Source organism: Mustela lutreola, chromosome 7 (assembly GCF_030435805.1).
Source record: "Mustela lutreola isolate mMusLut2 chromosome 7, mMusLut2.pri, whole genome shotgun sequence".
NCBI classification, from domain to species: domain Eukaryota; kingdom Metazoa; phylum Chordata; class Mammalia; order Carnivora; family Mustelidae; genus Mustela; species Mustela lutreola.
Window position 1 is genome coordinate 101781578 of NC_081296.1, and position 13073 is coordinate 101794650.

At 32.5% G+C, this 13073-nt stretch overlaps 1 protein-coding gene across 1 annotated transcript in view; it reads right to left on the reverse strand.

The window, feature by feature from the left end:
- Nucleotides 1-13073, reverse strand: part of MDGA2 (MAM domain containing glycosylphosphatidylinositol anchor 2) — an 879614-nt gene that overhangs the window by 38972 nt on the left and 827569 nt on the right. The window contains exon 12 of the mRNA XM_059182014.1: nt 6648-6668. Coding sequence (XP_059037997.1) covers nt 6648-6668 — 21 coding nt within the window. The remainder of the gene's footprint in view (nt 1-6647; nt 6669-13073) is intronic.

The following is a 13073-nucleotide window of genomic DNA, read 5'->3' on the forward strand; positions in this document are numbered from 1 at the left end:
ACCATTGACATATATACATAAAAATAAAACAGAAGTCTTTCCCTTTGAATTTCAGGAATATGTTGTTTTGTTTTTGTTTTCAGATTGAAGACTTGCTATACTTGTGTTTATTTATATTTCATATTATGAATAGGAATACTTACAGGGAATATAAGCATTTAGTGAACTCTAAATTAGTAAATTTCTATATAAACAACATTCCATATAAAATATTTTTCATTACATATTTATGCCATAAATCTTATACTAAAGAAGACAGGACTGCTTGATACTATCAACTGAGATCTAATGTTGGTGACAACAGTATAACTATATGCATGGATACATTTCTTTAAATACCTTTTAGGCACAATAGGAGATACTTTGAGCTGCTACTTTGGAGTCACGATAAAGACAAACCATAAGTGACTCTTAATCTCACAAAACAAACGGAGGGTTGCCGGGGGGAGGGGGTTTGGGAGAAGGGGGTGGGATTATGGACATTGGGGAGGGCATGTGATTTGGTGAGTGCTGTGAAGTGTGTAAACCTGGTGATTCACAGACCTGTACCCCTGGGGATAAAAATATATGTTTATAAAAAATAAAAAAATTAAAAAAAAAAAAAAAAAAGCAATGCTTGATTTTAAATGTTTTCAGTTGTTTAATTACATATTGTGTATACACAAAGAAAATACCAAAAAACAAATGTAAAAATTTGGGATTTGTTTATGAATCTGCTGCCAAATATTACTTTTCATGTCATTTAAAAGTATATATAATGTTTTTTATAAAACCACTTAAACATATGTTTTGTATAATTTAGCCTTGTTTGAAAAAACTTACCTACAAAAAACAAGTTCTTAAAACCTGAAAACTGAAGCCTCTCATAGTAAAATTAAGCAAAAGACAGCTTACGAGAACATAAGACATGTCTATAATTTTAGATAGACCTAAAATTTTTCATAATTTGATTATTTTACAGATTATGTAAGTTGTTTACAATAAATCTGAAGGAGACTTAAGACTCCAATAACCCCCATTGGACATAGATACATAAGTTATCTCCATAGTTCCTCATAACTTCTGTAGACATTCATCTTTGTAGTGAAGAAATTTATTACTGGTAAGATTTTATAAAGAGTAGGGAGATAAAAGTGGGAAAAACTCACTATTCTGGGCCATAATAATCTTATGATTATCCTGTCATTATATGTAGGGTAATTATGTAAAAGTCTATTCATTTAAAATTTTATTGAAATAAGGAACATTTTGATAGATAGTGAAAATGCATCTGTCTGTAAAAACTTATCAAAAGTCTATGTAATATTAAATATTAAAAGATCTCATAAAAAAAGAAAGTAATAGAGTCCAGAATTTTTCACAAAGACATGCAACTGAAGATTGACTTGATATTGAATTTTTCACTGGTTTTCTAACTATAACACACTCTTGGTAGTTTCAGGAGGTACGTGGAAATAAAGAAATATATTTGAAATATTCTGTATTACGTGGTCTGCAAAACTGTGCTTTATTTACCACAATTCTTGTCATGATGGTAAAGAATAAAACTTTGGAATAAGCAGCCTGATGCCCGATAGTCCTCTAGCCCAATGACTCCCTCTTGTAGTCACCTATCCTGTTTCTTTATTTTTTACTTTATTTTTTTAACTTTACTGAAATATAATTGAAAAACAAAAGTTATATATATTTAAGATATATACAATTCGATGTTTGATATACATTTTGAAATAATCACAATGAAGCAAATTAATATATTCATCACTTCACATATGGCATAGTTACCATTATCTTCCTTCCTTCCTTCCTCCCTTCCTCCCTTTCTTTTCTTTCTTTTGGAGGTGAGAACACTAAAGAGCTACCCCCTTAGCAAACTTCAAGTATACAATACAGTCATTAAGCACAGTCACCGTGCTGCACATTAGATCTCCAGAACTCATTCATCTAACATAAGTCAAAGTATATAACATTTGACAAACATCTTCCCATTCCCCCCTCCCTCTTGCTCCTAGAAGCCATCATTCTACACTCAGCTTCTGAATTTGAGTATTTTAGATGTCATGGAAATGAGACTATGCAGCCTCTGTCCTTCTGTGTCTGGCTTATTTCACTTAGCATAATAAACCAAATTCACCAATGTTGTCTCAAATGGCAGGACAGCCTTTTTAAAAGCTGACTAATATTCTTCATTTTCTTTATCAATAAATTCACTAATGGATATATGGATTATTTCCATTATCTTGGTTATTGTGAATAATGCTGCAGTGAACTTGCCCTTGCAGGTATTTCATCAAGATTGAGCTTTATTTCTTTTGGGTATTTACCGAGAAGTGAGACTGCTGGATCATTTGGTAATTCTATCTTTAATTTTTAAAGAACCCTCCATACTTTTTTCTCTAATATGGATGTAGCAATTTACATTCCGGCCGATAATGTGTAATGGTTGATTAAATAGACTATCCTTTCCCTACAGTGTGTACTTGTTACTCTTGCCAAAATCAGTTGACTGTAAATTCATGGATTTACTTGTGAGCTTTCTATTCTGTGTCTCAATGACAGTTTTTATGGCAGTACCACACTCCTTTGATTACTATAGATTTGTGATATGTTTTAAAATCAGGGAGTGTGATGCCTCTAGCTTTATTTTTATATTACAGTAGCTATTTGGGATCTTTTATGGTTCTATGTGAATTTTAAGATTGTTTTTTCTACTTGTATAAAGAATGTCATTGGCATTTTGATAGGGATTGCACTGAATTAGTAGACTGTTCGGGGGAAGTATGAATATTCTAACTGTATTAATTCTTCTAATCCATGAACCCATGTCTTTCCATTTACCTGTCTTCTCTAATTTCCTTCAACAACGTGTTATAATTTTTAGTGTAGAAATCTTTTACTTCTTTGGTTAGGTTTATTCCTCCATATTCTGTTCTTCTGTTGTTATTTTTAGTGGGACTGTTTTCTTAATTTCCTTTTCAGATAGCACATTGTGAATGCATAGAAATGTCACTGTTTTTGTACTTTGATTTTGAATGACGTCACTTTAGTTAATTTGTTTATTAGTTCCAACTTTGAGATGCTATTTTAGAAGGGGTTATTATGGTAAACTTTTTCAGTTTTAAGTTATTTCCTAGAGATAGTGAGAATGTCATGCATATGTATTATTTATTATATTATACATATTAATATTGATTATATATGTATTTCATATATGTATAAACTACCTTGTACTTAATCTAAACCAAAAAAGTCCAAAATTTTTTTCAAAAGCTCTGAATTTTAACAATTTGGACTTCAGAACCTAAATCAGACTAAATATACTTTTCAAAAATTTTAAAACATCTTCACAGAAAATTCTGACTCCATTGCTGATACACTTGAGAGACCTCAGAATTCATTTCAATATGATTTCAATATTTTTGTTTTCTTTTCAATTAATACAGTCCAGTCACAGACTAAACTTCAGGTTTGGTCCAAGGGTAACATTCCTTAGGAAAACAGCAATGGATGAGAAGGACACTGCTCACACTTAATGGAGCCTGTAGAATATTCTCTTGACAACTAATCATCCTTCCATTCAGTTCAAAGTTTCAATCCAAAGAGTTTTTAAGAAACTATAAACAAAAGTCCTTCCTCTTTTAAATCTAGTAATTGTTTTGAGTCTAATGAAGAACCATACTCTGACAAAATTTCATGGACTTATTCTATACAAATACATTGGAAATAGATACTTAGGATAAGTCAATTCACTTAAATACCATATAAGTTGTTAAAATGCAAAAGAGGATTTAAGAGTAGTTTGATTTGGTGCCAATATATGTCTCATATCACATGTATTATGTTAAATATAATATAAATTCCTTTATTTTCTAGAAAGAAGATGATTTATAACTGAGCCAACATACATTCAAAAGATTTTTAAACTTTATTATGTAGAAAATAATCTTTTATGGAGGAAATATGACTAAATGGTGTTATAAGAATTCATTACACATAATTATAAACAACCTAAGAAGTAAGATATTCATTTTAAGAAATCATTTACAAACATCAGAAATACTTAATGTTTTTAATTTTTTCCTCATTGACTTTTTTCTGAACTGCTTAATTTTCACTTTCTCTTCAACTTCGTTAATATCATTACCAGGAAAAATATGTTTTAATGAAATGTGGAGAGTAAATAGTAAGCATATTGTAACTAATTGAATTAATATAGCAAAATTGTAGAAACAAAAAACAAATTTGCCTGAGGTTGCGATAAAACAGGTTTAACCACAAGGAAGCAATACAAAAACTTTATAGAGAACATGGAACTTGTGATGGTTCCATAACTAAATGAATTGGTCAATACTTCTTACAGAAGTATACATACAAAAAAGCGTTAATTTTACCATATATAAATTATGCTTTGAAAATCAATGACAGAATTTAAGACATTATAGCATTTAAGAAGATCGTGGGTCAAAGTTGTCTAGCTGAGGGGAAGAAAAATAACTTTCCATAGCAAAATCTAAAAGAAAACATGACCTTCTTCTACATGTTGTCCTATTTTCCTCTTATTGAATAATATCTGGCTAAGTTATTAAGATCTTGAATGTATAATGAATGTGTACACTTCACAAAATATTTTTCTTTTATGTCTTTGGGACCTGGAGGTTCTTTAACAGGTTTAAAGAAATTAATAAGGGGAAAATGTATGTGACTGTCAATAACATAAAAATAATTACTCAGTAACTTAGAAAAATCATTGATGTTTACTAAAAAGTCTTTATTCTAAACATTGTAATCTTTTAGCAGATTGAACACTTAGTAAAAAATTTAAGAAGTACAGTCAATGGAAATCGTTAATATAGAGAGTTATAATGGAAAGTATTTTAAAAGTAGAAAATTCAATTCATTGACTAACAACAACAAAAAATGCTTGTTTGGAGAAGTGGGTAACTATGATCCAAAGGATATGAGCTTTTAAAAGAAGCACTCAAATCCTAATTAATATTGTTCATCTTCACGGCACATTTCTGGCTTCTGTAATGTTTGAAATATACACTCTATATACTCTAGACGCACTGAGCTTTGCTCAGTTATTATGCGAACAGGACTTTCCTTTCGATGGCAGCAGGCATGCCCTTCCTCACCTTCTTCCCCTAAGGAACCTTTATTAAGCTTTCAGGACCCAGTTCAAATAACATGTCTTCTAAAAACTTCATTTGCCATAAAATTACTGGTACTTTTCATATTGTATAGAATTCATCTGTTAGCAAACAATACCTCTATTATTTCTTTATATATGCATTTTTCCCAGTAAATTGAAGCTACTAAAAATTTTTCCTTGAATTGAAATATTACTCAACTTTTTTCAGTATCAAGTTTTAATCTTCCCACAACTATTTTTAAACATTTCTACTGAAATTATTGTCAGAGAATTTACCTACAAAAGAACTATAATCAATATAGTAATTAAATAGCAATAGTACCCTGGGTAGAAGCCAGGGAGAACCTGATTTGTGCAGTCAATTCAACTTGAAACTGTTGTGTATTTTTTCTTTTAACAAATGATCATTGAACACCTGCTAAATATACAATGCTGTGGCAGGCCAAAAGACAGTGCAATATAGAGAGAAATTAGAAACATATTTAGCTCATAAGTATTTTATGACAAAATAAAAAATAGCTTATAACACAGATAAAGACAGACTGTTTTGGGAAATCTAATGGAGAGAATACTAGTCAAGAAAGAAGCATTTATGCTAAATTTAATAAATGAACCTCAAAGGGTTGAAGACATCCACAGGAAAGGTCACTGGTGAGAACAAAATGAACTGTGCATGAAAGCAAAATGAAAACAGTAAAGATCCATAAGTGTATTCAGTATTATAATTTGGATAAGCAGAAATGGAGTAAAGGAATATCTTTAGTAGAAAATTAGGTAACAACAGGTTATGTAGTTTGGTCTTGGCTTATATAATCAGTGAAAGGCCATTACAAGAAAGGAAACAATAAAATGAAGAAAAAGACCCACACAGTCTCTTTACTAAGTATAAGTGATGGAGAATATTGGATGGATAGGAGAAGAGTGCAAAGGTGCTTCTCCTTTCTCTTATTAGCCAAGAACAATATATTCATAGGCACAAAAGTGGAATACAAAAATCAATATTTACTCTAATGTGAAATATTCAAGAAGATGGTGAACAAACTATCTTCTTCATTAACAATGGGGATATAGATTAGTGATGTCTGAAAAATCTTGATAAAACCATTCAAATATTAATTTTCTAACTGTAGTCTTTTGTAACTGGAGTACAGAAATAAAAAAAATTAAAGAAACAATAGTAATAAAAATGATAATGTATTGCCACAAAAGAAAAACTTAATCCCATAGTTAAACAAATAACAAATGTTAAGTGGGAGGAAATGTCTCCATATTTATGAAAACTTATAAAAATCCATGATTAATATTAGTTTGTCTTTATAAGCATATCCATTGAAATTTAAAATTTGCCATTCATTTTTAATGCCAGTTTTACTGTTTCTAAGCCATCCCATTTTAAAGCAAATATGAACAGTTGCTAAATAATCTTTATATGCCTCTGAGTTTTCTACTTTTCTTAACTGTGCAATCTGTACCATTATTAAAATAAAAACATACTTACTCAAATGAGGATTAACAGGAGCTACAAGAAAAGCAAAAAATAATGTTAGCATGGCTTGAATGTCTTTTATAAATAAAAGTCTAATCAGTGTCTCATAGTTCCTTATCAAAAATTAATGATCTTCCCACTGCGACCATGAAGAATTATGTCTGCAATCCATTTTGTTCTAGAGGATTGAATAGAATCTACTTTGGAGCTCAGCATTAACAGTCTCAAAGTACCTAAAAGATCAATGCTAAATAGCATGTGGGATTTGTTCATTTTCCAAGGAACAGAGTTGCGGATCTTTTATATCTTAACCAATGCAAAAACTCCCCGAAATCAAAACTCAGGCTGACAGTAGGCCAACCTATAATCTAGATGTTTTAACAATGAAGGCAATTATCCAACAGAGATTAAACTTTAGATTTTTTGGTTGTTATCTATTTCTGGTGAAAATAACATGATGTATATGAAAATAAAGCACTCCTTGTATCATGTTATTACATGCACCCTAAAACAAATAACTACACCAATGCTGCTTTGTTTGATTTTACACACACACACACACACACACACACACACACACACAGAGTTTTCAAATAACAAGCAATACAGTTGTGTTTTTCTGCCCTAGAAGACATATTTATCTAAAAGAACCTGTGTTTACAAGTGACAATTGACTTCTACATGAAGAGGAATGAATACTTTCCATTTTACTGAAACAACAACAAAAATATATCTAATCTAACAGACAAAATGGTATCTGTGTATAATGATTACTTATTTATCACTTTGAGAGAAAATTTCATTCTGGATGAAGTAAAGATCGTTGAGGTTTCCCAGGATTATAATAGACAGCTAATCTAACTTGCAGAAGTTTGTTTGCTCTGTTGTTAATTCCTAGTGCTTTCTATTAACCACTTTTGTTAAACTTGGACTTAACAAATGAAGTATGATAGTAAAAAATGCATACACTGCACAAAGGATGTTCATAGTAATTGTTACATTAGTACATTGAATTAACTTTAACAAAGTGAGTTACTTTTTCAATGAAATATTTTTACTATTTCTTACAGAATATAGAAATTCCTATTACTTTGTTTTCTGATTCTGTTTCCCTATTGTCAATTATGAAATATCTAAGTAGAGAAGGGATATATGTATCTACTAGTTTGACTAAAGTGGAGAAAAAAGAATAAATTTTTCTTGTAAGAGATCAATATATTATAATTTGAAAATTATAAATGATATGAAATGATACGAAACTTTAAACCGTCCATATATTATCTTACAAGAAGTAAGCATCTTTGAATTCTAATTATTTCCTAAAAAAATATGTCATACGTAGAGTTAACCTCTATCGCTTCTCGGCCTTTATGGCTAAGATCAAGTGTACATTAATCTCTGACCACACTGATTTTAATCGAGTCTTCTGCTACAATATTACTACTCATTAGATTCACTGTAAGTAGTGGAAACTTCCTTTCTAAATTCTAAATATTTCAGTGAGCCCATTTTTTTTCTTTTTACAATTGAACTTTTGTGTGTAATTTTTCATAAATATCTAGATACCATTTAAGTAAACCTCACTCAAATCTTTATTATAAAGAAGTTTAAATAAAAATTTTATTAAAATTTAATTTTAATTAAACCGTTTTAAGATTTTTTAAAGTATGCCTAAGAATGTAAAGATAATTAAAGCTGAAACTACCATAATATCTATTTTCCAGATCTATTTTCATTTTACTCTGCTACCTCAGAGTTTTGAGTAAAACTACTGAGCTTATAATTTTTTTTCCCTCTATTTCTCTTTGAGGAAAGTCATATAATTTCTAAACATAGGAAAGCAACATGGATCCTCTTGCTATGAAGGGGTCAATCAGCCCCAGTTCTATTCAGAGTCTGTCATTTCATAGATGTATAAATCTACAGGACACTGAAAACTTTCAGGTCCTAATATCTTCTTTTTTTTTTTTTCTTTTTTTAAGGATTGGATATTCATTGTTTCTAATCCTCATTTGAGTTGTCTACATTTTTATAACTTAGGGGCAGGGAGCATGAAACTTAGATAAGAAGACATAATAATTAATATTTTATAAAACATATAAAACTAAAACTTTAGAAAGAAAAATATATTGAGATGCTATCTAATTGTGTGCCCAATGGAATCATAGGGGTAATTATGGAATAGCAATTGTTACTGTCATTAAATTTTATTCATTGCTATTAAATAGTAATCTTTATATCATTTAAAAAATGATATAAACCACATTTAAGAAAAGGTGTGCAGTGATTCTAATACTTTTACAAGTGAGTATTTTTAAAGGCCCATATTCAAGAAAAAGATAGTTATTCTCATGCTTTTATATCCATGATCTGGTATCAATATTCTAGTCTACACTATATATCATATTTTTAATGAAAATTGAATATATCTAGAGGATGAGAAGAAAGTGAAAATAAGTGATTTCATATGAAAAACAACTCTATTGAACGTTATTAATTTCACTATATTTTTTACTTTTGATAGTATTCAGTTTCCCTTTTAAGTAGGAAAAACATGTTAATGTTAACTGAATGAAGAACTCAAAGGAGGTGCAAGATGGTGGAGGAGTAGGAGACCCTGCTTCAATGGGTCCCCTGAATTGAACTAAATAATGACCAGAACACTCTGAACACCCATGAAATCAGCCTGAGATATAAGATTATATACTTATGGATCTCTGCAGGGGCAGAAGATGCACTTTGCCTGGATCATGGTTGATATATTCAGCTATACATCCCCACAGCCACTTCTCACCAAAATGACTAGGAGGAGGAACACCCAACAGAGGAAAAATTCAGAGACTGTGACCTCTGCCACAGAACTATTGGATATGGACATAAACAATATGTCAGAAATAGAATTCAGGGTAACAGTTATCCAGGCAATGGTTAGGGTGGAGAAGACCATTAGGGCAACATAGAATCTCTAAGCGTGGAAGTGAGAGCTGATCTGGCAGAACTTAAAAATGCTATCAGTGAGATCCAATCTAATCTAAATATTCTAACAGCTAGGGTAAATGAGGCAGAAGATCGAATTAGTGATCTAGAAGACAAATTGATAGAAAAGAAGGATCAGTAGGTGGGTTGAAACAAACAGCTCAGAAGCCATGAACACAGAATTAGGGAAATAAATGATGCCACAAAGGGTTCTACTGTCGAATTATTGGGATCCCTGAGGGGGTGGAGGGAGAGAAAAAGAACTAGAAGATATTGCTGAACAAATCTAGATGAAAATCTCCCTAATTTGGGGAATGGATCAAATGTTCATGTTTTAGAGGCAGAAAGAACACCCCCCAAGATCAACAAGGGTAGAAAGATCTCCAGGCACATTATTGTGAAATTCAGGAGTCTTAAATTCAGAGATGTCTTATGGGTAGCTAGGGGGAAGAGATTCCTTACGTACAGAGGGAGGACCATCAGAATAATGTCAGACCTGTCCACAGAAATATGGCAAGGCAGAATGGGCTGGCAAGACATATTCAGGGCACTAAATGAGAAGAACATGCAGCCAAGAACACTTTAACCAGCAAGGCTGACATTCAGAATGGATGGAGAGATAAAGAGCTTCCAAGACTGGCAAGGTTTAAAAGATCATGTGACCACCAAGTCAGCACTACAAGAAATATTAAGGGGGGGGGGGGGTTCTATAAAAGAAGAATCTAAGCTTGACATGGAACAGAAATTCACAGAGAGAATCTATAGAAACAAGGACTTGAAAGGAAACATGAAGTCAATAAAAACTTATCTTTCAATAATCACTTTCAATGTGAATGGCCTAAATGCTCTCATAAAATGGCAAAGGGTTGCAGGCTATATAAAATGACAGGACCTGTCCATATGCTGTCTATAAGAGACACATTTTGAACCTAAAGATACATCTAGAATGAAAATGAAGGGATGAAGAACCATCTTTTATGCCAAAGGGCCTCAAAAGAAAGCTGGTATAGCGATTCTCATATAAGATAACTTTGATTTTAAGCTAAAGACTGTAGTCAGAGATACAGAAGGACACTATATCATACTTAAAGGGTCTATCCACCAAGAAGATCTAACAATTGTAAATATTTATGCCTCCAACATGGGAGCAGTCAACTGCATAAGTCAATTGTTAATCAAAATAAAGAATCATATTGATAAGAATATACTAATTATAGGGGATCTTAACATGCCACTCTCAGCAACAGACAGATCATCTAAGCAGAAAATCAACAAAGAAACAAGTGCTTTGAATGACACATAGGACCAGATGGACCTCATAGGTATATACAGAACATTCTACCCTAAAACAACACAATAGTCATTCTTCTTGAGCACACATGGAACTTACTCCAGAATATATCACATATGGATCACAAATCAGGTCTCAACCAATACCAAAAGACTGGGATAATATCCTGCATATTCTCAGACCTCAAGGATTTGAAACTGGAACTCAAACACAAGAAAAAGTTTGGAAGGAATTCAAACACTTGGAAACTAAAGACCATCTTGCTCAAGAATGTTTGGATCAACCAGGAAATCAAAGAATAACTTAAACAATTCATGGAAACTAATGAGAATAAAGACACATTGGTCCAAAACCTATGGGATATGGCAAAGGCGGTGCTAAGGGGAAAATACATAGCCATCCAAGCCCCACTAAAAAAAAACTGGAAAATCCTGAAAACACCAACTCTCTTTACACATTAAAGAACTGGAAAATTCGGGCGCCTGGGCGGCTCAGTGGGTTAGGCTGCTGCCTTCGGTTCAGGTCATGATCTCAGGCCCCTAGGATCGAGTCCCACATTGGGCTCTCTGCTCAGCAGGGAGTCTGCTTCCCTCTCTCTCTCTCTGCCTGCCTCTCCGTCTACTTGTGATCTCTCTCTGTCAAATAAATAAATAAAATCTTTAAAAAAAATAAAGAAAGAGCTTGAAAATTAACAAATTAAGCCAACTCCAAGCACAAGAAGGGAAATAATTAAAATTAGAGCAGAGATCAATGAGTTAGAAACCAGAGATACAGTAGAACACATCAGAAACTAGAAGCTGGTTCTTTGAAAGAATTAATAAGATCGAAAAATCACTGGCCAAGCTAACCCAAAAGAAAAGAGAGAGTACCCAAATTAATAAAATTATGAATGAAAGGGGAGAGATCACAACTAACACCAAGGAAACAGAAACAACCATCGGAAGTTTTTATCAACAGTTATATGCCAAAAAGTTAAGCAACGTAGAAGAAATGGATGCATTTCTGGAAATCTATAAACTTCCAAGACTGAAAAAGGAAGAAATTAACAACCGGAATAGACCAATATTTAGTAACAAGATTGAAACTGTGATCAAAAACCTCCCCAAAAAACAAGAGTCCAGGACCTGATAGATTCCCTGGGGAATTTACCAAACATTCAAAAAAGAATACCTATTCTCCTGAAGCTGTTTCAAAAAATAGAAACAAAAGGAAAACTTCCAGATTCTTTCTATGAAGCCAGCATTACCTTGATCCCCAAACCAGGCAAACAAAAGCGAAAATGAACTTTTGGGACTTCATCAAGATCAAAAGCTTCTGCACAGTGAAGAAAACAGTCAACAAAACAAAGAGGCAGCCCTTGGAATGGGAGAAGATATTTGCAAATGACACTACAGACAAAGGACTGTTACCCAAGATCTATAAAGAACTCCTCAAACTTAACACCCAAAAGACAGATCATCATTCAAATGAACAGACACTTCTCCAAGGAAGACATATAAATGGCTAACAGAACCATGAAAAAATGATCATCGTCATTAGCCATCAGGGAAATTCAAATCAAAACCACACTGAGATACCACCTTACACCACTTAGAATGGCAAAGATTAACAAGACAGTAAACGACAAGTGTTGGAGAGGTTGTGGAGAAAGGGGAATCCTCTTACACTGTTGGTGGGAATGCAAGTTGGTGCAGCCACTTTGGAAAACAGTGTGGAAATTCCTTAAGAAATTAAAAATAGAGCTACCCTATGACCCTGCAATTGCACTACTAAGTATTTACCCCAAAGATACAGATGTAGTGATAAGAAGGGCCATATGTTCACAGCAGCAGCAAAGTTCACAATCACCAAACTGTGGAAAGAGCCAAGATACCCTTAAACAGACAAATGGATAAAGAAGATGTGGTCCATATATACAACAGAATATTATTCAGCCATCAGAAAGGATGAATACCCAACTTTTGTATCAACATGGGTGGGACTGGAGGAGATTATGCTGAGTGAAATAAGTCAAGCAGAGAAAATCAATTATCATATGGTTTTACTTACTTGTAAAACATAAGAAATAACATGGAGGACATTAGGAGAAGGAAAGGAAAAGTGAATTGGGGGAAATCAGAAAGGAAGTCAAACCATGAAAGACTGTGGACTCTGAGCAAATTGAGGGTTTT